Below are 25,887 nucleotides of genomic sequence, written 5' to 3'. Positions count from 1 at the left end.
AAGTTTATTGAGTATACAATATTATAAAGATACATAAAGTAAGTTTACAAGGATCTATAAAGTAAGCTCATTGTTTTACAGTGGGGTTTATATAGGTAAATATCATGAAATTTCAAATATTAAACATTGGGTTCACGTAAACCTAAATTAAAGATATATATCATTTCCTTAGTTACTTTTGTAGGTATTTAAATGATTTATACCTACTATACATATTGTTTACAGGTAGAGTGTATATAGGTCAAATAAATTCTGATAATGAGCTTTAATCGTAAGGTGGAGAAAAGGAAAGAGAAAGAAGAAAAAGGGTTGAAAGGTAGACGTATGGTCCACAAGGTTGTCCCGCTCGTCAGTTTATTATTCTTTTTAGTTCTCTTTGAAGCCTTAGAATGGGTGTCTCTGTAAGTCATTTAATCTGTTACCATGGCAACAGGACAGAGTCATTGAAATTTGACAGGAACTGTTGTTTTATCCAAGGATGCCAAAGTTTTTCATATTTTGGAATTTGATTTTGATCGATGGCTACCATCTTAGCATGGGACATTGTATTATTCATTCTGTGAATTGTTTCTGCTAGTACCAATGTAGGAGATTTCCATGCCTTGGCCACTGTTTGTTTTGCAGCCGTTATTAGTTGGATCATAAGTTTGAATTGAGAGAGTGTTAACCATTCCGGTTTTAGATTAAGCAAAGTTATATATGGATCTGGTTGTATTATTTTTTTAAATATTTCAGATGCAATCACGAAGACTTCCTTCCAGAAGGTTTGGATTACTGGGCACGTCCACCATATGTGTAAATGTGTGCCTATTTCTGGGCATCCTCGAAAACAAAGAGCTGAGGTATTAGGTGAATATTTTGCCACTCTAGCGGGTACAAGGTACCAGCGAGTTAGGACTTTATAATTTGTCTCCAGTGCTAAGATGTTGGGTGAAGATGACTTAGATGTGAGCCATATATTAGACCAGTCCGTGTCTTCTAAAGTTCGTCCCAGGTCCTCCTCCCACCTCTGAACGTAAGAGGGTCTATTAAGATTTACTACTCCATATAATTGATTATAAAGTGATGAAATTGTACCTTTAGCAAATGGATCTTTTGTACAGATTGATTCAAAAATGGATAATTGGGATAATGGTGTATCCCCCTTTAGGAATGGTGTATAGAAATTTTTGATTTGGAGATATCTAAATATCTCAGAGCTTGGTAGATCATATTTTTCTCTAAGCGATGGGAATGAAAGGAATGATTTAGATGCTATGAAGTCATTTAGTGTCTGAATGCCTGATGTTGTCCAAGCTTTAAAAGAATTTGGGTAGATCCATGCCGGATAAAAGGCCGGATTTCTGATAAAAGAAAGGAGAGGATTGTGTGGAGATTGTAACTGATATTTGGTTTTTAGTTTATCCCAGAGAGATAAGAAGTGTTTAGTTATGGGATTATGAATTTTAAAGCGGTCTTTAGGATCAAGCCATAACAAGTTTGATATTAATAGAGGGTCATTTTCTGAAGCCTCTATAAATACCCATAATGGGATTTCCTGTTTTGCATGGTATTTGGACAGACTGGCTCTGTAGTAGTTAGTAAAATTAGGGTATCCCAGGCCTCCTTTATTTTTGGGAAGATGTAGTGTGTGTATAGGTATACGTGGTTTAGAAGAACCCCATATAAACGAAGTTGCTCTTTTTTGTACTATTCTCAAAAAATAGGAAGGAATTGGAATAGGGAGGACTCTGAATAGATAAAGCAATTTGGGTAGAATAGTCATTTTGATTGCATTAATCTTCCCTATCCAGGATAAAGGAAGTTGCGACCATTGTTTTATTAGATTTGTGATCTGTCTTAATACAGGAGGATAATTGGTTGAGAATAAGTCAGAATGAGATGCTGTTAAATGAATTCCAAGATATGGGATTGATTTTTCTGCCCATGTGAATGGGAGTGCAGCCCTAGCCGGGATCAATTCCATGTTTGTGAGCGAAATATTAAGCACTAGGCATTTCTTAGGATTAATCATAAGGCCGGATAGGGCTGCAAATCCATCAAGAGCTGGTATTAAGTTAGGACCAGAGACCTGTGGTGATGATAGAAAAAGTAATATATCGTCTGCAAATATACATAATTTGTGTGTAATACCTCCTACTTCAATGCCAGTTATAGTTTGGTTTGTTCTGATGTATTGGGCCATGGGTTCGAGTATAAGGGCAAATAATAAGGGACATAATGGGCAACCCTGTCGGGTACCTCTTTCGATATTAAAGGCATCAGATTTGTATCCAGCATATTTTATATAGGCTTTGGGTTTATTATATAATGCTTTGATCCATGTTAAAAAGTGGGGTCCAAAACCCCATTTTTGTAATGAATATTGCATATATTGCCAGAATACTGTGTCAAATGCCCTCTTAATATCGAGAGATAGAAAACATAAAGGGATTTTCCGTTTCTTAGCAATATGTGCCAATAACACTGCCCTGCGTATATTATCGCCTGCCTATTTGGCATGAAGCCTACTTGATCTCTATGTATTAATTTTCCTATAATGCTATTGAGGCGTTTTGCTATTATTTTTGCTAATAATTTAATATCAAGGTTTAACAGAGAGATAGGCCGATAATTCACACAGGAAGTATCATCAGAAAGGGGTTTTGGGATCATACAAACAATTGCCATTAGTGTTTCTTGCCGAAAAGAATGTCCTTCTAGAAGTTTGTTAAAAGTTTCAGTGAGAATGGGAGAGAGTATTTCTGAGAATGTTTTATAGTATAAAGCCGAGTAGCCGTCTGGGCCTGGTCTTTTGTTAAGTTTTAGGTCTTTTATGGCATTAGCAACTTCATCTATAGTTATAGGCTCATCCAAACTGCTTTTTTGATTCTGAGACAACTCAGGTAAGGTTATTTTTGAGAAGAAGGATTCAGCCTCTGTAGGATTAAATTCATTGTTTGTCTTGTATAAAGTTGCGAGATGTGAGTGAAATTTATGGACTATTTTAACTGGATTACAAGTATAAACATTTTTTGATAATTTCAAACGTATTGGTTTGAAAGATTTGTTAGTTGAATTTAATGCCCGAGCCAAATATGTACCTGGTTTGTTTGTATTCATGTAGAAATTGTGTTTGGAGCGTTTGAGGGATTTATCAACTGACTCAGTGAGAAATAGATCGTATTCCAATCTAGATTTTTCCAGATGAGATTTTTTACTCTGAGATGGATTATCTTGGAATGATATGTAGGCTGCATTAAAATTGAGTTCTAATCCTGAACTTTTTTTATCTCATGGTTACTGACTGTTGCATTGTGTGAATGCATCAATGCAGTGCATGTTATCTCAGCTTGCATAGCTTGGATTCATTGAATGAGTTTACCAAGAATGTAAATATTGCAAAATATACAGCCTCATGCTACATAACTGAGCTCAACTTCATGCTGAATAAACTAAATTATTAATTTATCTTAAATAGAAAACTATCTTTAGATATATTTTTACTCCAAAAGCATTTTATTAAAATAAATTTAATAAAAATCCAAAAAATTGATCAAAATCAAAAAAATCTGATTAATCTTTCAAGTCCTGAGCCACTAGCCAGGCCTTAAGAGTTACTCGCCACCAGCTGCCGCACCCAACCCCTACCCTGCCCCGCCCCTAAGTCTGCGCCTTAAAAAGCCCTCGTAAATTATCTAATGAAATTACACTGTTAAATGTTTTATGCAGAATTAAGTTCCAAAAATAAATTTTTAAAGTGGAGTTCCACCCACTTTTACAACTCTTCAGCATCCCTCACTAAACTGTGCACTGTAAACAAATTGGATATTTTTAATTTTTTTTTCTCAGCACCTACTGTATATCTGCTGTATTCATTTTTGTCTTGGCTTCAGTCTGGCTTCAGATGCCCACACTTAAGATGGCCGCGGCCTGCTGTAAGTTTATAAAATAACAAACTACTGCTATAAACGAACAAAACAGACCTTAGTTTACAGACTAACTTTACTAGAATACATTAAGCTTGTGTATTATAGGGTTATTTTTATTTAAAAAGTATAATTTCGGCCGGAACACCACTTTAACAACTGCAGTGTATTATTGCCCATCAGTGCAGCGTATCCGTGCCCATCAATACAGCGTATCAGTGCAGCATACCATTGCAGCTTATCATGCAGCCTCTCACTGCCCAAAAGTGCAGCCTGATCAGTCATCGGCAATGCACCAGGGAGGGTCAGGCGGCCGGATGACACAGAGCGGCGAACTCCCGCTGAGATGGCTTGTATACAAATAGCTGCGCTGTCAAACGAAGCTCCGCCTCCTGAAATCTAATAGACAGCATACTGGTCCAATGCTGGTCCAGGAGGGGGGACTTTGTTTGCTGGCTATTCATACAGAAGCCTCGTCTCAGTGGGAGATCCCCGCACTGTGTCGTCCTGATGCCTGATCCTTCTGACAGTTTCCTGGCTGATCGCTTCTGCCAGGAGAGGTGCGGGCTTTTTTACAGGACATCAAAGCAGCAAAGAAAGATTGATCACTGATTGGCAGCCTTGACAAGGTACACAGCCTGATCGGTTCCCAAGTGTGTAACCTCCCACTCTCAGGCTGATTTCTGCTCTGTTGGGGACAAAGCCAGGATAATAAAGAGAGACAGGTAACCTCGGAATATTTCCAAATACTATTTTGTTTTCCTGAATAATGATACTTAAAGTGGATGTAAACCCAATGTCATCCTTTCTAAACTACTGCCATGGGGGTTATCTATAAGGATATACATGCCTCCTGCATGTATCTTTACCTGTCAAATGTCTCCCCTCTGTCTGTTATGAGACCCGAAAAACTGCATATTCTGTGGGTGGGTCTCTTGTCTGGAGCTCGGTGGGTGGAGCCGTGATGTCATTAGACTCCCCGTCCACCTCTACACTCCCCTTGTCAATATGCTTTTTCTCCTGTGTATTTCTTACACTGAACTTCTGCTATGATCTCTAACATCCAGTAAAAAGACAGGAAAGTAACCACATGACTTCAGCATGCCAAATCATGCTGAGGTGTGGAACAGCCAATCCTTGCAGAGCTGCTGAAGAAAGGAGTGGGGGAGGGAATTAAAAAATAATGCCTGTGTCTTAGGCTAGTGCACGAGATGTAAATCACCTGTCACTCACAGCAAGGGGGAGGATTTGACAAAGTTTTTCTCAGTTTGTCAAGATTTTTCTCACTGAACAATAAGAGGATTGCTCAGAGATGGATTAACTCTGTGTGGCAAGACTGGGCTCAAATGATAGGAAATCTTATACTCTACAGTATGATAAAAAAAAAAAAATTGAGGTTACATCCACTTTAATATTTACTGGGATTTCTTCTTTAGCCCCTTGCTTTCTGTTCCAAGCTGCTTGCTGTAGGGGAACTAGGCAGGGGGAGGGGCCAAAAGCACAGTCAAGGGATCTGAGAAGGAGGAGGATCTGGGCTACCCAGTGCAAAACCAACTGCACAGAGCAGGTAAGTAGAACATTTGTTATTTTTAAACTAAAAACCTGAGACTTTAGTATCATTTTAAAGCCCGTCTTTACTGCTGGCTGTCATTCAGCCTAGAATCAGCGCACTACCTGGTGGCAGAGAGGATTTTCTTCAGGGACAGCTGCTGATTAAAGGAATGCCATGCTGCAAAGGCTGTTTTGTTTTTTTGATACATGCTAGGCAATCAAATGTTTTATTCTCTTTTAAAACTTGAAGTTCTGTATTAACAGTCTCCTTTTGATGCCTTGTGCAGAGGACACATTAATCTATGTCAATCTTTATAGCTAGGAGTGCACATGACATTGTGATCACATGGCTCTGAGCGTAAACAAAGCCAGGTCAGTAAAAGATGCCACTAAATTTCTATCTGCACTTGTTTTTAAACGTTTATAAAAAAAAAAAAAATACCAAAACATGGGTTTTTCACTATTTTGTCAGCATATAAGAAATCTGTGTAGGAAACATGTGTCCTTGAAAACAATATCAAATAATTTAGATATAGACAAAAAAGTTAAAAAAAATTACTCCAGTTAACCAATGCAAGCTCACACTTAAAAGTATTACTAAACCCAGGACCCTGCATTTACTATATCTGGTCTCCCACAGTACACAGAACATGGAAATGCAATTGTTTTAGTTACTATAAACTGCTAAATTCCTTTTTTCATCGGCAGTTAGAGCAGTCTTGTGACTTCTATCAGTGTCCAGCCAAGCACTGGTTAAAGCTTGTAGGAGTTTTCTGACTGCCCTATGAGGCTGCAGGACCCCTGACTCTCTGTCGAGACAGTGCTGAGTGGCCCTGTGCTGATCACATCCACTCTCCCAAGGGAAAAAAAAACTCTCTAGCAATACACACCAAACTGAGCATGTGCAGCCTGACTCCATAGGGCTCTGTGTTATCAGGAAATTATCAGGGGGCAGTGGAAGGAGGGGAGAATCTTTGCATACAGGATCAAACAGCTTTTTTACACAATGCAGAGGATTACCCCTTAGGTTCCACAGTGAGTATAACAATCATGCTTTACTGCATATACAGACTGATTTTACTGTTGCGGGTTTAGTAACACTGTAAATTTAGTTTGGACGTTTAGTCAATGACCTCTAATTACAAAAGGGCTGAAACAAAATACCAGGCAAATGTTTAAAAAAAGAAAGTTATCCCAGTTACATATTTATTTACAGGCATTACATGTATTTTAAATACTGCAGGTTCAATTGTCTGAATCTGGCTTTATGCTGGTTTTATGTTATTGTAACTTCACATCCAGAAGAATTCAGACCTGGTTAGTACCTGATTCTGTCCTTATATTAGCTTATTGAGATTTCATGTACAGCTTTAAGCCCAGGTTCACACTGGAGCAGTTTGGCATGCGATTTGACATGTCAAATCGCATGCCAAACCGGCGGCTATTGCCGGCAATGGCACCGTCCAAATCAGTGTGGCCCTGCACCGCTTCCCAAAAGTAGTTCCTGTACTACTTTTGGGGGTGATTTGTATAGACATCTGTGCAGGGCCCCGCAGTGTCGATACCGTCTGTCAAATCGCCCCTGAAGTCGGACTGCATTGCTGGGTTGAAATCGTGCAAATTCAGATTATTGACCCGCAGCAATGTGAACCTAAGCTAAGAATGGGTTAGGGAGGGCCAGCTGAAAAATTTCAGGATGTAAAAAAGCAAAGCAGGATATCAACCTGGCAGTATGAGTGCCTATAGGGCATTAGACCGATGCCAGGAATGTGAGCAGAAACGTGCATGTGCAGCAGAAAAGAGATAGGAGACAGAGGCATAAAAAATATAAAACAAGGCAGTTTTGCACTGCAGTGATGTGGCGTATTCAGATTGGAAATGTAGCCTTACAGGCATTGTGCATACCTGTCATCTTTGTCCCAGCCCCTAGGGCACTCTCACCCCCCGCTCACAGACCACACATATTATGCTCTCCTCTACTTCTGGACAGTCCCATCCACATCATACCCACTTCGTGGGTGGTCCCACCTTGATGACTCCCACTTTCTGAGCAATCCTGCCCATAGTCTTCCTGGAACCACCCACTCGTGGTCACAATGTCCTTAATTTTACCATTTTTGAGTAACTCAAATAGGGTGCATGCTGTCATCTTCAGGACAGAACACAGATTAGGGAATATCCCGGCAAATCCAGGACAGTTGGAATCTTAGTATTCTGAGTAAGTTTCAACTTCTAAGTGAACCTGTGAGCAGGCTATAGACAATCAAGTATTTACATATGAGCTTTTACCACGAGACCTCACTAAACCCTGTAGCTGCATAATAGACATGGTTTGGAAGCTGAAAAGTTTACTTTAAAGTGACCATAAACCCTCAGTTTATTAAGAGCTGTCAGCAGCTGATGTAATCACTTACTGAGTATACAACTTCTTTATCTTTTAATCCTTGCCTATTTTCCAGTTAATCTAAAATTTAAGTACCCGCACTATAGTAATATCCAAAAGGTGCCTTTACCTAGTGAATGGGCTGCTGCTGGAATGAAGGTATAATTCCCCTTTAAATTATATATATATGAAAATCCCTGTGCTGTTCCCTTAAATCATGCAATTCACAAATCAACAATCGTATAAATCATATATGAAATCCCATTAAGTCCAAAAGGTGAAACAATATTAAAGTTCTCTTGATAAAGTGCAAAAAGTGCTTTCTTCAAAGTGCAAACAGTGATTCAATTCTTCTGTGTGCAATAAAGTGCCATAAAGTGCCATGCTCCCCTCTTGTGCTCTCACTCATCAACTTATGAATTTAAATGCACCTGTCAATAAAGATGAATCCTCAGATAATGTTGTTTCTCCAACTCCTCCACTTCTCGTGAAAAGAAGATGAAGAAATCTCCATAGTATCCCTCTGAAGAAGCCCAGTGGGAGGGCAAATTGCATTAGGCGTGAACTTCCGGTGATGTCACGTCCGGCTTTTGGAACGCAAGCCGCGGTGCTGGTTCCAAACCGGAATTACATGCTGTTTTAACCAGAGAGTGAGTGTAAAATTGATACAGCAAGTTTAAACCTTTCTACTAATAAAATTGAATTACACTATGGAGATTTCTTCATCCTCTTTTCGTGACTAACATCTTATCAACCCGCCACCTTACTGAGTTGGAGAAACAACAAGCACTTTATCAAGGGAAGTATATTATTGCTTCACCTTTGGACTTAATGGAATTTCATTTATGTATGTGATTTATACAATTGTTGATTTGTGAATTGCATGATTTATGGAGACAGTGCTGGGATTTGCACATAGATATATTCCAATTAAAGCTGGTGCCCCAAGTATTGCATCCCCAAGTTTTCTGTTTCAGAGTGGTTCTTTTCACTTGCAGTGTCCTATAGAGCCATGCTTGCATGCAGGGACTAGAGTTGTGTCTCCCTATACTGTGTGTATCAATAAAAACACACAGCCCCATAGCCTAGCTAGAAGGGCAAGATTCCTCTGCTCTGTTAACTCTGAAGACCAGAATTTCAGGGAAGCAGCAGAAAGCAGATAGAATTTTTTTTTTCCATTGGTGTCCTATTGCGGAGATTTCCCTTCACTTCCTGTCATATAGCCAAACAGGAAGTGAGAGGAAATTCCTGCAAATTAAAGGAATTCCTTGGGGACCCCCAGGTCATCAGAATACGTTTCCTCATTGGAAGATTTCCCCTCTGTTACTTTTCTGGGGACAACCCAAAATTTGGAGTTTTCTTTTACTTTCAATAATAATAGTAAACATGACAAATAGAGAGGATGAATCTCTTTAACGGGGGTACAGACAGCAATAAATATCGACAGGCGTTCTAATCCCTCTCCACTCTATCCAAAAAAAGAAAAAAAGGCTTTGCCTTTAGTTATATGTTCAATTAAATGATAAAAATAAAAAGGTGACCTGGCTGTGTTATGGCTCATTCCAATCTATGCCACTGTCACTTTTACTGGACAGCTTAGTCTGCATGTAAATGTTAGTAAAGGCATGTGGGGTTAAAAAAGCAATCTGAATACAATATTTTGCGTGAGACACTGGGAAATCATTGTAAATCATTGAAGATCTGGGGCTAGAGCCCATAGCAGCATAGTAAAGAAAGTCAGGCATACACATATATATACAGTAATATGTGTGTGAGTGTGTATATATCCCCAGAGAACCCCCCCAATTCAGGGTTTCCAGAGAGCCCTCCTTACATTAGGGTCCCCAGAGAGCCTCCCCCTTAAATCAGGGTCCCAGAGAGCCTCCTCCTTGCATCAGGGTCCCCAGAGAGCCCCCCACTTCCATCAGGGTCCCCAGAGAGCCTCCCCTCCCCTTGGGGACCCCTGCAGAGACTCGGGGCTATGGGCCCTAGATTCGGGTCTATAGCCCCAAAAGCCACCCCCTAGCGACGCCACTGATAGTGGGAATTCAAATGCGTAATAGCTCATATATAAAATCTGCACAAAGGCATGCTGTAAAAGGAAATGCTGTATACTTTTCTCTCCTCATGCATTAAAACACCTGTAGTGTCATAAGAGTCACTGAGAGGAAGCATAGCCAGAGGAACAGGTATTTGACGCACCCTAAAATGTCAGATAACTGCAGCTACCAACGAGAGATCAGCAATGCAACAAAGTTTTAAAACATGGACAGTAAATTAATTATAAAGTATATCCTTTTCCAGGCTGCCTACACTCTTGTCATAACCCCCTAGTGACAGGATCATTTCAAAAATAAAAGACTCCTGATGACAACGTTGTTTCTTCAAATGCAATCTGTGCAGGCTGTCCAGAGTGTATTTTACATGAATCACAGATATAGTGGCATGAATGGTAGTTACCTGTGGTCAATTACTGTAACATTGGAAGCTGGTATTCCTAAAGCAGCACAGCTCTGAAATAATTCTTTCTTACGAACCTCCCCTTGATTGTAGTAATTTCCTGAGAATAATAAATATCTTAGCTTACATCCCATGTTTCTTATTATAGCAGTACTAGCTTCAAATAAATCTTCTGCATCACTTATGAAACGGTTTTCAATATAATATCAATGGGCCTATTTTTAAAAACTAAAGAGAAGAAAGTTCTCCAGCAAAGAGATGACCACTCGGGTTTATTCAGGAAAGTAATTTCTGATGAGTATATGACTCTTTATATTACCAAATAAGCTTATTTAACCACTTGCTGCCTGCTAACGGTACATTTACTTCTAGCAGTCAGCAAAGCCAGGCTAAGCGATGTATCAGTACGTCACTCATCACATGCTCAATGGTGCAATCCTGTGACCGCCGTGGTCAGTGGACACAGTGCTCGGTACCTAGCTGCTGTGAGCGGAGAGGTATCCTGTGATTGCTATGACTAATCATAGCAATCATATGATGACATGTAAGCAAAACTGTCATGAATGGCTTCCATTCATGACAGCTTGCTTACTATTGTGATGCCGTGATTGGCCCACAGCTATCAAAAGGTATCTGGCAACCTGTACCATGTGCTTAGCTGTAGCCAATCACAGCATCACAATGGTAAGCAAGCTGTCATGAATGAAAGCACACTACAGCTTTTTTTTTTACTTAGATAAAATACAGCCCAATAATTGTAATGTGCCTATGCATAAATAAGCGCCGTGCAAAGTTAAAAAAAATATTAAAAAAAGACAAATTTTATTTAATTTCTTAATTTTCAAAAAAAAATGTGAAAAAAATTACAACAAAAACTTGCCATGCCTCTTACTGAAATCCTTGAACTGTCTATTTTCCAAAAAGGGGTCATTTAGGGGGTATTTTCACTGTCTTGGCATTTTAGGGGCTCAAGAATTGAGGCCATGAGTACATCAGGATTAATACATTTAGAAAGAAATATATACCATAGTTTTTAGACTCTAACTTTCACACAGACTAAATAATATACACTGATTTGGGTTTTTTTTTACCAAAGAAATGTAGTGGACTACATTTTGGTGTAAATTTATGAAGAAAGATTATTTGTTTGCAAAGTTTTATAACAGAAATTAAGAAAAATTAGCTTTTTTCAAAATTTTCAGTATTTTTTTTTTATTTAGCAAAAAATTAAAAATCCAGTGGTGATTAAATACTGCCAAAAGAAAGATCTACTTGTATGAAAAAAATATATATAAATTTAATTTGGGTACAGAGTGGCATGACCAAACAATTGCCAGTTAAAAATGTCCTGGTCAAAGGTTCAAGTGGTTTCTTTTGTATTCCTGGCTCATCCATGGTAGGAAAGCCATTGCTATTTTGAAGAGCTAGAACTAAACAATATACTGTAGTCAAGGCAAAAGTCTCCATTCAGATCTATGAGGAATTGGGCTTCATGCACAAGGCTGTACAGGGGCTGTGTGCTACAAACACAAGCTTTCTAAATTTGGAGCATACTTCTGTGCATATGCAAGTGCTTTATGCTACACCGGCACATAACCCTGTACAGTCGCATCTTCTAATTTATCTCAGTGGGTGGCTTTACACGGTGACAGCGGGTCCTGGGACAGCGATTATAATGGCTCTGCATGCTGTACGGCCATGTGTATGAAGCCTAAATGACTTTTTGCCTGATCAGCTAGAGCATCTGAAAAAAAAAAAAAAAAAAATTATATATATAAAAAAAAAAAAACAAAGAAACAACCTAAAATGAACTGTTTAACTGATCTACGAATACCAAAAAAATAAAAAATGACAGACAAGATTTGTAACTTAAATATTGTTTTATGTCCTAAACCTTGAAAAAATTATCATCTGTTATACAGACCAGCAGAAAAGATGATGTCAAACGTGTGCCACATCAGGAAATTAAAAAGTACAATGACATGATCTCATTAATGACTGCGGGCTCTGAAGTCTTGTCATGCTTAGAACACAGATGCTTTTTCAGCTCTATGAAAAACCATGTAATCTATGATATGATCAAGGCTGATTTTCTGCAAAGCCAAATAGTCGGTGTCTTAAAGTGGATGTAAAACAGAATTTTTTTTTTTATACTGTAGAGCAGGGATATGCAATTAGCGGACCTCCAGCTGTTGCAGAACTACAAGTCCCATGAGGCATAGCAAGACTCGGACAGCCACAAGCATGACACCCAAAGGCAAAGGCATGATGGGACTTGTAGTTTTGCAAGGTCCGCTAATTGCATATCCCTGCTGTAGAGTATAAGATTTCCTGTCATTTGAGCCCAGTTTTGCCACAAAGAGTTAGAGCCCTTTCACACTGGGGCGGTTTGCAGGCGCTATTGCGCTAATAATAGCGCCTGCAAACCGACCCGAAACACACTGGAGCGATGCGCTGGCAGGACGGTAAAAAAAGTCCTGCCAGCAGCATCTTCGGAGCGGTGTGTATACCGCTCCTTTACTGCTCCTGCCCATTGAAATCAATTGGAGGGCACGGCTATACCGCCGGCAAAGTGCCTCTGCAGAGGCGCTTTGCGGTGGTATTTAACCCTTTCTCGGCCGCTAGCGGGGGGGTAAAACTGCCCCGCTAGCGGCCGCATACCGACGGTAAAACGCCGCTAATAATAGCGGCGTTTTACCGCCGACGCCGCCCCCTGCCCCAGTGTGAAAGGGCTCTTAATCCAGCTCTGAGCAATCCTCTTTTATTGTTCAGTGAGATAAATCTTGACATATTGAGAAAAACTTTGTCAAATCCTCCCCCTTGCTGTGAGTGACAGGTGATTTACATATCTCGTGCACTAGCATAAGACATGCATTATTTTTTAATTCCCTCCCCCACTCCTTTCTTCAGCAGCTATGCAAGGATTGGCTGTTCCACCCCTCAGCATGATTTGGCATGCTGAAGTCATGTGGTTACTTTCCTGTCTTTTCACTGGATGTTAGAGATCATAGCAGAAGTTCAGTGTTAGAAATACACAGGAGAAAATGCATATTGACAAGGGGAGTGTAGAGGTGGGTGGGGAGTTTACTGACATCACGACTCCACCCACCGAGCTCCAGACAAGAGACGAGACCCACCCACAGAATCTACAGGTTTTTGGCTCTCATAACAGACAGAGGGGAGACATTTGACAGGTAAAGATACATGCAGGAGGCATGTATATCCTTATAGATAACCCTTATGGCAGTAGTTTACAAAGGATGACATTGGGTTTACATCCACTTTAAGCCTAGTACACACCAATGTACTATTGTGTTCTGACAATGGGATGCCCATGCACCCCCTCCCCCCATCACACTCCGGCCAATGACTGAGAGCACCAGCATCTTTTGGACCAGAATGTTGACTGGTTTTGACTGAACCTGCGGACATTCGGCTCGTGTGTACTGGGTTTTAGGGAAGGAGGGCTACAAGTGAAAGCACATGGGCACTGTACATCATGTTGCTGACACTCAGTAACAGATTCCCATGCATAATAGAAAGTTCTAGGCTGAGGCCACGAATTCCATTGCTGCTGTCTCTGCACAGTTTGGGTGTTTTTATCGGAGGAATGGTATACTAACAATTGAGCCATTCAGATCTTTACATAGAACCAAACTACTAAGAGACTATTGTGCCAGCTCACCTACTTTGATAGTGTTTCTAGGTATGTCACAAAGAATGAAAATATCTCTTATCTTTTCTGGCCCCAGACTTGACATGCCTTGTGTGACAATGTTTGGTGTGGATCAGAAATGCACATCAAACACAGGTCAGCAGATTCCCACTTCAGTGGTGTTGTGTGGATGACATCCCTAAGGCTACATTTGACCTGGTTTTCTTTCCTATTTTTCGGACACAGCAGGCCCTATTGAGATATGTTTGCTTTGTAGGCAAAAGAGGTTAAAGGTTCATGTAGATGGGAGGCTAGACTGCAGTGTCGAGATTCAGCTGCACTCTGTGCTATGACCACATTAAAAAATGTAGCTGTGTCCACTTTGTGTGCAGCCAGAACCGCCAGCCCTGAATACAAAGGGGAGATTTACTAAAACTGGCGCCATTGTGCATAGCAACAATCAGCTTCTAACTTCAGTTTGTTCAATTAAGATTTGACAATAAAATCTAGAAGCTGATTGGTTACTATGCACAGCTGCACCAGTTTTAGTAAATCCCCCCCAAACTGTCTGTGTCCAGAGACAGAAGCCCCGATTGAGTGTAAAAACTCGGATATGCGGTATATGCAAACAACAGCGGCAATAGATTTGTACTGGGTACAGATATGGCCACGGCTGTTCGCACGCGCAGCTAGATTCTCTGCCTGCCAGCAAGTATTACAGATTCTCACAGGCGGCCACCCATGTGAACAAAGCCAAAATGCAAAATTTAGTGTTCACTGAAGCATGTATTTGAGCAGCACTTCAAAGCCCTGCCCTTAAAGTGGTTGTAAACCTCAGGCAAGAAATATGAATAAAGCATATCCCTCAATAGTAGGTGCTTGTCTCAATTAAGAGCACTAAGTGTAATTTCTGTCTGCTGCTTCATTCCTCTGCCATCTGCATGAATCACTTCTGACAAATTTTCCTGTGTGCTGTGTGAAGAGGGTGTGTCCCTTCCCTCCAATCAACTCTCAGAGCTCTCCCCACTGAGCTCTGCAGTGTGTAACTTCAGCTCTCCATCCCCTTTTTTCTGAACTCTCAGACAAGCTTTATAATTCAGCACTTTGAGTGTATGTAGAGAATAGAGGGCCACAGATGAACAGATACAGCTTACAGTTGTGCTCATAAGTTTACAAACCCTGGGAGAATTTATGATTTCTTGGCCATTTTTCAGAGAATATGAATAACATAAAAACTTATTTCACTCATGGTTAGTGTTTGGCTGAAGCCATTTATTATCAATCAACCGTGTTTACTCTTTTTTAGATCAAATGAAAACAAACTACCCAAATAACCCTGATCAAAAGTTTACATACCCTGGTGATTTTGGCCTTATAACATGCACACATGCAAGTTTACACAAAGGGATTTGAATGGCTATTAAAAGGTAACCATTCTCACCTGTGATCTGTTTGCTTGTAATTAGTGTGTGTGTGTTTAAAAGGTCAATGAGTTTCTGGACTCCTGACAGACCCTTGCATCTTTCATCCAGTGCTGCACTGACGTTTCTAGATTCTGAGTCATGGGGAAAGCAAAAGAATTGTCAAAGGATCTGCAGGAAAAGGTAGTTAAACTGTATAAAACAGGAAAGGGATATAAAAAGATATCCAAGGAATTGAGAATGCCAATCAGCATTGTTAAAACTCTAATCAAGAAGTGGAAAATGAGGGGTTCTGTTGAAACCAAACCACGGTCAGGTAGACCAACTAAAATTTCAGCCACAACTGCCAGGAAAATTGTTTGGGATGCAAAGAAAAACCCACAGATAACTTCAGGTGAAATACAGGACTCTCTGAAAACATGTGGTGTGGCTGTTTCAAGACGCACAATGAGGCACTTGAAGAAAGATGGGCTGCATGGTCGAGTCGCCAGAAGAAAGCCATTACTACGCAATTGCCACAAAGTAACCTGCTTACAACACGCCAAACAGCACAGAGACAAGCCTTAAACCTTCTGGCACAAAGTCATTTGGAGTGATGAGACCAAAATTGAGCTTTTTGGCCACAACCATAAACGCTACATTTGGAGAGGAGTCAACAAGGCCTATGATGAAAGGTACACCATTCCTACTGTGAAACATGGAGGTGGATCACTGATGTTTTGGGAATGTGTGAGCTACAAAGGCACAGGAAATTAGATCAAAAATTATGGCAAGATGAATGCAGTATGTTATCTAAAAATACTGGAGGAACATTTCCATTCATCAGCCAGGAAGCTTTGCATGGGATGTACTTGGACAGTCCACCATGACAATGATCCAAAACACAAGGCCAAGTCGACCTGTCATTGGCTACAGCAGAATAAAGTGAAGGTTCTGGAGTGGTCATCTCATTCTCCTGACCTCAATATCATTGGACCAATCTGGGGAGATCTCAAACGAGCAGTTCATGCAAGACAGCCCAAGAATTTACAGGAACTGGAGGCTTTTTGCCAAGAGGAATGGGCAGCTTTACCATCTGAGAAAAGCCTCATCCACAAATACCACAAAAGACTTCAAGCTGTCATTGATGTTAAAGGGGCAATACACGGTATTAAGAACTGGGGTATGTAAACTTTTGATCAGGGTCATTTGGGTAGTTTCTGTTGCCATTATGATTTAAAAAGAGTAAACACAGTTGATTGATAATAAATGGCTTCTGCCAAACACTAACCATGAGTGAAAGAAAAGTTTTTGTGTTATCATTCATATTCTCTGAAAAATAGCCAAGAAATCATAAATTCTGCCAGGGTATGTAAACTTATGAGCACAACTGTATGTAGGAGAATTTGTTTCATCTCCGTGTATCACCTGAGAGCAGTCACTTCACTGGGTATATGTCATGGTTTACAACCACTTTAAACTAGGAAATCGACCAATATCGTTTTTTTCAGGGACGATAAAGACACCGATTTTTCGGTTGCCTTTCAGGCCAATATTTTGTAGATTTAAAATTTTTATTTTTACACTATCCTTTTAAAAAAAAAAAAAATGTATCACTTTTATTGCTGTCATAAGGAATGTAAACATCCCTTGAGACGGTAATAGCCAGTGACAGGTACTCTTTATGGGGGGACCCCAAACCCCTCCTCTGCACTTGAAAGTATTCAAAAGATCAGTTTTTTTTAATACTTTCCATCTTTTAAAACTGGCGCCATTAAGATGCCAGTAATCCGGAAGTGATGTCATGACATCGCTTCTGGGTTACTAGATCAGAGACCCGAACAAAGCATCAGCTTTGTTTGGGTCTTCGGCCAGCCGGAGGACATGCCGGCTGGTGGCTCGGGTCTCCTGGTGGGATGGGAGAGCCCGGGCAAGCGGTGGAAGGCGGCTGGAGGTTCTCACCCGCTGCTTGTAATAAGAGCCGAGCAGCTGCTGAGTCGTATTGGTTGCGATTACAAAAAAGCTGACCGTCCGCTCTAAAGAACGGTACGGGGGGATGCCTGCAGCTGCCCCCGGTACAACCACTTGAAGTAATATCAGTACGTTTTCTGATCGATACTTCAAAAAAAGTGAATTTCGGCCGACTCCTACTTTAAACCCTGTTCACACTGGTGCTCTTTTGTTGCGCTAAAAGGCACCTCTTCAGCACGACAAGCGCACATGAAAACTTGTTCCCTTTAAATTCTATTGGTTCACTTCACTGTGCTGCATTTTAAAAAGTCCTGCATGCTAGATATTAACCCCTTCCCAGCCAGTGTCATTAGTACAGTGACAGTGCATATTTTTTTAGCACTGATCACTGTATTAGTGTCACTGGTCTCCAAAAAATGCCCTTTAGGGTCAGTTAGTGTCCGATTTGTTCACCGCAATATCTCAGTCTTGCTATAAGTCGCTGATCGGCGCCATAACTAGGACAAAAAAAAAAAACACAAAATAAAAATTTACTATAGTTTGTAGATGCTATAACTTTCACGTGAAACAATCAATATACTGTACACGTATTTTTTTTTTTTTTTTTCCAAAAAGTGCCCTTTAGGGTCAGTTAGTGTCCGATTTGTTCACCGCAATATCTCAGTCTTGCTATAAGTCGCTGATTGGCGCCATAACTAGGACAAAAAAAAAAAAAACACAAAATAAAAATTTACTATAGTTTGTAGATGCTATAACTTTCACGTGAAACAATCAATATACTGTACACGTATTGTGTTTTTTTTTTTTTTACCAAAATTATGTAGCAGAATACATATTGGCCTAAATTGATGAAGAAATTAGATTTTTTACATTTTTATTGGGAATGTTTTACAGCAGAAAGTAAAAAATATTATTTTGTTTTTTTTCAAAATTGTCACTTTTTTTTGTATATAGCGCAAAAACATCAAAACTGTAGAGGTGATCAAATACCACCAAAAGAAAACTCTATTTGTGGGAAAAAGGGACATACATTTTATTTGGGTACAGCGTGGCATGACCGCACAATTGTCAGTTAAAGTAACGCAGTGCCATATCGCAAAAAAAATGGCCTGGTCATGAAGGTGGGTAAATCTTTCAGGGCTGAAGCGGTTAAACTGTAGGGTTGCAGCGAAAACATAAGGGAATAAGAGCACACAGGCTCATGGTGCAAATAACGTCTGTTTATTGTAGCATAAAAGAGATAAAATCAATACGCTCACAAGCATGGGTGAATCATAAGCGTCAAACAATTCCTCCAATGAAGAACCCTGAACAGGGTCACATCCAGGACCTGAGGAAGGAGGCCATCCCCTCTGAAACGCATTGTCCTGGCAACCACACAGCATCCCCTCTCAGCTTGTTCCATCTGAGCTCCCCCTAGGCCAAGTGTTGGAGGCGTCCACAGCTCTCTCCTCACCGGCAGCTGCTGACAGGCTGTGAGTGAGCCGCTCAATGACTCCAGGAACGGCTGGTCAGGAGAGAGCTGTGGACGCCTCCAACACTTGGCCCAGGGGGAGCTCAGATGGAACAAGCTGACAGGGGACGCTGTGTGGTTGCCAGGACAATGCGTTTCAGAGGGGATGGCCTCCTTCCTCAGGTCCTGGATGTGACCCTGTTCAGGGTTCTTCATTGGAGGAATTATTTGTTGCTTATGATTTATCCATGCTTGTGTGTGTGTATTCATTTTATCTCCTTTATCCCTTTCATGACTAAGCCTATTTTTGAAATTTGGTGTTTACAAGTTAAAATCCATATTTTTCGCTAGAAAATTACTTAGAACCCCCAAACATTATATATATATTTTTTAGCAGAGAATATAGAGAATAAAATGGAGATTGTTGCAGTATTTTTTATCACACGGTATTTGTGCAGCGGTGTTTTAAACGCATATTTTTTGAAAAGGGACACTTCCACGAATTTTAAAAAATCCAAACAGTAAAGTTACCCCAATTTTTTAGTATAATGTGAAAGATGATGTTACGCCGAGTAAATAGATACCAAACATGTCATGCTTTATAATTGCACGCACTCATGGAATGGCGACAAACTATGGTAGCTATGAATTTCCATAGGTGACGCTTTAATTTTTTTTTACGGTTACCAGGTTAGAGTTACAGAGGAAGTCCAGGGCTAGAATTATTGCTCTCGCTCTGACGATCGCAGCGATACCTCACATATGTGATTTGAACACCGTTTACATATGCGGGCGCGACTTCCGTATGCGTTTTCTTCGCTGCGCGAGCTCGCGGGGACGGGGGTGCTTTAAAAAAAAAATTTTTTTTTTACTTTATTTTTATACTTATAAATTGTGTTTAAAAAAAAAAATGGTTTTTTTTTTTACTTTTATTGCTGTCACAAGGAATGTAAACATCCCTTGTGACAGTAATAGGTGGTGACAGGTACTCTTTATGGAGGGATCGGGGGTCTAAAAGACCCCCCATCCCTCCTTTACACTTCAAAGTATTCAGATCGCTGAAAACGGCGATTCTGAATACTGTGTATTTTTTAAAATTCGGCGCCATTGGCAGCCGAGTAAATGGGAAGTGACGTCATAACACCGCTTCCGCGTTTACATTGAGAAGGCTGGAACGAACCCGCCCACAGCTTCGTTCCAGCCCGCCCACAGCTGCCGGAGGCAGCCGATTGGACAACGGGCCTCCCGATCGCACGGGAGGGGCGTCCCCTCCTGCTCCTCCGGTATAACAGCCGAGTGGCTTTTAGCTGCATCGGTTGTTATATACGGATAGCCGATCGCCCGCTCGAAACAACGGTACCGGGATGATGCCTGCAGCAGCGGGCATCATTCCGGTAAAACCCCTGAAAGCCGAGTACGCAGATGTGCGTACGGTCGGCGGGGTTATACTACAATAAACAGACATTATTTGCACCGTGAGCCTGTGCGCTCGTATTCCCTTATGTTTTCACACCTATCAGCTTCCCGTTGATCACTGAGCTGCAAGGAATGTGGTGTCCGATAGACTTTCATATTAACTCTTTCCATTGATGAATTCCTTGGTCAGTGTGTTCTTGGTTTGGACTTCATACGTTTTAGCGCAGACTATTGTTTTGTTTTATTTTTATAGGGAGGCAGCAAATGTACAAACACAGCCACAGGTCCTAATTTGACAGGTGTGTGGATGAAGGTGTACGGCCCCAAACACAGAGGGAGTGTATTTGGGACCACACATCTATACACCCATCAAATTAGGACCTGCGGCTGTGTTCATACAACCCCAAAAAGTAACAGGCGACTCCAGCTGCACAAACCGCTCATTCACACTGTATGGGCCAGAGAACCTGTGTAAGCCCTACATTTTTTTTTTAATTATTTTTACTTTTTTTATTATATGTTGCAATTTGTTAAAAAAAAAAAAAATCACAATTTAGGAGGGAGCAGTGGCTGGTATTACTAGTTTTTTATTTTTAATATTTTTTTACAATGTTTTTTAACTGCCCTATTGAGGGGCTTTGGTGATTTATCGGGGGTCTAAACAGAGCCCTGAAGCCTCACTGAGACAAAGAAAGGGACTAAAGAAACGCATTCCCCCTCCCTTTCTCTGCAGCCTCAGCTGCACTGGAGATGAAGGAACAGGAGACAGAGGCTCCCATTCATTCAGAAACTGAAGCATAGTATATAGAGTTTACTATGCTTCACTTATGAATGAGCACAGTGAGTGATCGCTGCCAATTGCTCACACTGTGTTCATTCAGAACAGGAAGAGGTCGGTAAATGACATTTGCCGGCAGCGCTGTGAGGGGGGGGCATCAGACAGTGGACAGGAGGGGCTGATCGGTGTGGTGGGGGGGTAATTAGAGGAACCGTCCTGTTCTCTGTACAGAAGCTGAAAGCACTGGGAATAAGAGAAGACTAAACTTGTTTTCAGCTACTGTACAGAGGTTATTTACTAAAGGAAAATCCACTTTGCACTACAAGTGCACTTGGAAGTGCAGTTGCTGTAGAACCGAGGGGGACATACAAGGAAAATAAAAAACAGCATTTTAGCTTGCACATGATTGGATAATAAAATCAGCAGAGCTTCCCCTCATTTCAGATCTACCCCTTAGATTTAGAGCAACTGCACTTCCAAGTGCACTTTCAGTGCAAAGTGGGTTTGCCTTTCGTAAATAACCCCCAGAGAGCCATACAGGGGATCACTTAAGCTGGCCATACACCATACAATTTTCTTGTTCAATTTTCTTTAGATTTACCTTCAACTATGTAGTGCAAGGGTGTGCCTTATCGCATTCAAATTGAAAATTTTTAGGTGTGACCTCAGATTATATGGTTTTGGTAAATCTAAAGGATAGTTGTACCAGAAAATTGTATAATGTATGGCCAGCCTTATGCTGGCCATACACTATACGAAAAATCGGCCGAAATTCGGTCTTTTAGACAGTTTGTCCATTTTTCGGGAAATTAATGGGCACAAAATCGATAATCGTTGGAACGTTTTCTGAGCCAAAAAAACGAAGGACAAGTTTGGAAATTTTCTGTCAAACAAATGATAAATTGAAAGGTTAATGTGTTTCCTGTCTGAACTGTCTGCACTAGGTATATGTTTAAAAAAAAAAAAAAAACAAACAAACAAAAAATGGATTCATTTATGTCCACTGAACAATTTATCGGTCATTACATGATGACACGATCGTTTGCGCTCACGGCTGAACGTACGTTTTTCAAAAATGGGTTTGGTCGATTTTTCATATAGCGTATGGCCAGCGTTACTCTAATTGCCCCCCACTGATCCCCCCTCCTGTCCACAACTGTGGGAGTTTCCTGAGCGTTTTGGCTGAGTTCACCTGGAGAGCGGTGCGGAGAACTGCAGCAGTGTTGTTGTTTTCTGCACCGCAGGTGACAGCTGCAGGGAAGTGTGAATGGAGCACATAGAAAACCTTTTTTTTTTTTGTGTGTGCCCTTTAGCCTCCATTCACATTGGAGCGACTGGTCATGCAATTTGACAGGTCAATTCACATGCCAAGTCGCACCCTACTGTCAGCAATGGTCATGTTCAAACCGATGCGACACCAACTTTGCGACGCCCCTTTGATTTGAAAAAAGTAGTTCCTGCACTACTTTTGGCGATTTCGGATGCGACTCGAATAGACGCTTGTCCATGCACTGATATGCAGCTTTGAAATTGTGCAATTTCAGGTGAAGTCACACGATTTCAACACTGCATTCAATGTGAACGAGGGCTAACAGAGCGCTGCATTTTTCTTCTACAGAAAACAAGCTCTGCTATAATGTGGGCGGCCCAACGCACATTTATCCCTTCCATAGGCCGGAAAAATGCAGGTAAAAAGCATAAAATTTCAGACATGTCTTTTTTTTTTTTTTTACAACGCAGCACTCAGGTGTGAACGGCCTCATTGCAAACTTTGGATTTTTTCTGCGCTGTAAACACACATGGATGCACACAGGTGTAACCCAGTGTACCCTCCCCCACTACCCTCCTGATCTACAACCAACATCTACGGGCTTCTCTATAGAAAAGGAGAATTCTATGACTAGAGGACCCCCCCGGGCCAAGCTGCAGGTGCCCGGCTCCTGTGTCCATACCTGTGGAGCAGCACAGCACAGACAGGGGGCGCTGTTCCTGCAGCAGACCGAGGATGGTCGGGGAAAAGAACATACACTCATCGTCCGGGTGAGCGATGAGCAGGAGAGGAGCCCGCACACCCCGCAGAGCCCCCACCGGCCGCCCGGACAACACATCTCTCCAGCGGCTGCACACACACCACAATGCGGAAAGCAACGCAACCAAAACCAAGGCCAGCATCCCCGAGACCGAGTGCTACACCTACACCACTCCGGCTACAAACAAGGCGAGAGCAAATAGGTTCCGCGGCTCACTAAGCTCATAGTGCGCATGCGTTTCCTCATCTTCAGCGACTGATTGGCTAAAAGGGAAGTAACAGGATTATGTAGTCACGTGTCAGTCCAGGCTTCCCAGGGACATTGAAGGACAGTCTAATCAGAGATGGGCTCACACACTGACGCTAGATACCAGTTTCCTGCAGTTATGAGCAAAAGTAAAGCAGGGATAAACCCAATAACTAAAACTTCTCATGTTGTTACAAAATGTGTTATTAATATTTATAAATCTTCAGCTTTCTTTAAAATGATCCTGCAATGAAGATCCTTGTTCAGCCACTTCCTGTTAAAGGGTGACAACACTCTTTCCTTGTCTTCCAATTGTGCTCCTGCATTGTCACTCTGCAATGAAGGCTCCCCTACTGACACGACACACGATGCAGACATGATCAGCTTGTCACCATGAGAAAACCTGCGCTGAGAAATGTCACACAGCCATTACTGGAGGGCATAGAAATAGGAAGTGGCTGCAAAGAAGCTATGGAAGATCAACAGCACTGAGATACAGCATAGGATTTAAAAACAAAACAAAAAAAAAATACTAAGTGTTACTAAACCCACAACAGTAAGACCCTTCCACACCGGGGCCGCGTTAGCACTTAAGCGCCACTGGTTTTAGCACTGCTTAAGAGGTGCTTTTCGGCCTCTAGCAGGGCACTTTTAAACCCCCAAAGAAGGGGTTAAAACCTCCCGTTTTGCGGTGCTTTTTTAAAATTGCTTTTAAGGCGGTTTGAAAGCTCTGCCCATTCATTCCAATGGGCAAGGGCATTTTGAGAGCGCTGTACACAGCACTCCCAACCCGCCCCAAAGATGCTGCTTGCAGGACTTTTTTCTGTCCTGCAAGCGCACAGCCCCAGTGTGAAAAGTCACACTGGAATAAATGAGAGACGGTTTTCAGGCGCTTAGCAGAGGCTATTTCCAGCACTAAAGTGCCTGAAAACGGTCCCAGTGTGAAAGGGGTCTAAAACAGTAAAATCAGTCTGTAGAGTAAAGTATGTACAATCAGTAAAGCATGCTTGTTACTGTGGAACCTAAGGGGTTAATCCTCTACATTGTGTAAAAAGGCTGTTGGATCCTATCATCTCTGATCCTCCTTTTCTTCAACAGTCCCCAATCCATCTTCTAATAGAACAGAGCCTTGGGGGCACTCTGCACATGCTCAGTTTGGTGTGTCACTGGGGAGTTCTTTTTTGGGGGGGGAGGGTGCATGTGATCAGCACAGGGCCAATCAGCACTGTCCAGAGAGAGGTTCAGGGGTCCTGTAGCCTCATAGGACAGTCAGAAAAGAATGAAAACTTCTCCTACAAGCTTTAACCAGTGCTCGGCCGGACACTGATAGGAGTCACAAGACTGCTTTATACTGCTGATAAGAAAAGGTATTTAGCAGTTTATATTTTTTAAAAATAATTGCAATTCCTTGTTCTGTGTACTGTAGGAGACCAGATATAGTGAATGCAGGGTCCTGGGTTTAGTAACTTAGTCACTTTAGTCACTTTAAACGGTTCCTGACTGGCTCACGCAGATATACTGCGGCAGAATGGTTCCCTGGGCGAAACCCTGTACGGGTACGTCCTTCCGCTTTTCGGCCACCAGAGGGCGCGCACCCGCTGCACAGCAGTGGACCCGATGCACGTGGCCGGCAGGCACAATCGCCGCCTGCCACGTGCGATCGCGTGCACGAGCGCCAGCACGGGATTTGGGTGTGTAAACACAAATCTCTGTGCTGTCAGAGGAGAGGAGTCATATTGTTTGTTCCTACTAAGTAGGAAAAACGATATGTCTCCTCTCCTAGTCACTCCCATCCCCACACAGTTAGAACACACTGAGGGAACACACAGTTAACCCCTTGATCGCCCCCTAGTGTTAACCCCTTCCCTGCCAGTGACATTTACACAGTAATCAGTGCATATTTATAGCACTGAATGTTGTATAATTTTCAAAAGTGTCCGTCACAATACTGCTAAAAAATCGCAGATCACTGCCATTACTAGTAAACAAAAAAGTAATAATAAAAATGCCATAAATCTTTCCCATAGTTTGTAGATGCTATAACTTTTGTGCAAACCAATTAATATACGCTTATTGCGATTTTTCTTTACAAAAAATATGTAGAAAAATACATATCGGCCTAAACTGATGAAGAAATTAGTTTTTTTTTTTTAATTTGGGGATATTTATTATAGCAAAAAGTAAAAAATACTATTTTTTTTTCAAAATTGTCGCTCTTTTTTTGTTTATAGCGCAAAAAATAAAAACCGCAGAGGTGATCAAATACCACCAAAAGAAAGCTGTAAAAAGTGCTCTGGTCAGGAAGGGGGTAAAATCTTCCAGGGCTGAAGTGGTTAAAGCAGATGTAAACCAAGGCTGGTAGACATAGGCGTGCGCACAGGGTGTGCCAGGTGTGCCTGGGCACACCCTAATCACCCTGTGTGTGCAGATTCCCCCTATTAAAAAATAATAAAGAATAAAATGAAAAATAAAACAATAAAAATTAAAAAAATGACCACGTCCATTGCTCTACTGACACAGATCTCTACCCTACTGATCACCGCTCTACAGACAGTGTCAGTATATAAACACATCCACACACACACATGTTTAAGCTTTGGGGTGCACACCCTAATGCAATAGGCTGTGCACACCTA

The 25,887-nt window shown here is 41.3% G+C and overlaps 1 protein-coding gene across 2 annotated transcripts in view; it reads right to left on the bottom strand.

The window, feature by feature from the left end:
- Positions 1-23,249, bottom strand: part of PIGL (phosphatidylinositol glycan anchor biosynthesis class L) — a 247,191-nt gene extending 223,942 nt beyond the window's left edge. Inside the window, exons 1-2 of one of the 2 annotated variants that reach the window (XM_073616886.1) lie at positions 22,928-23,249; positions 10,303-10,402 (exon numbers count right to left, since the gene is read on the bottom strand). In XM_073616886.1, the coding sequence (XP_073472987.1) occupies positions 10,303-10,402; positions 22,928-23,147 (320 nt within the window). In that variant the 5' untranslated portion in view covers positions 23,148-23,249. The remainder of the gene's footprint in view (positions 1-10,302; positions 10,403-22,927) is intronic. The other variant, XM_073616885.1, reaches the window with a different exon arrangement.
- Between the last annotated feature and the right edge of the window lie 2,638 nt (positions 23,250-25,887).

Source organism: Aquarana catesbeiana, linkage group LG02 (assembly GCF_042186555.1).
Source record: "Aquarana catesbeiana isolate 2022-GZ linkage group LG02, ASM4218655v1, whole genome shotgun sequence".
NCBI lineage: Eukaryota > Metazoa > Chordata > Amphibia > Anura > Ranidae > Aquarana > Aquarana catesbeiana.
The sequence above is the reverse complement of the archived record's forward strand: the minus strand, read 5'-3'. Positions and strand labels throughout refer to the sequence as shown.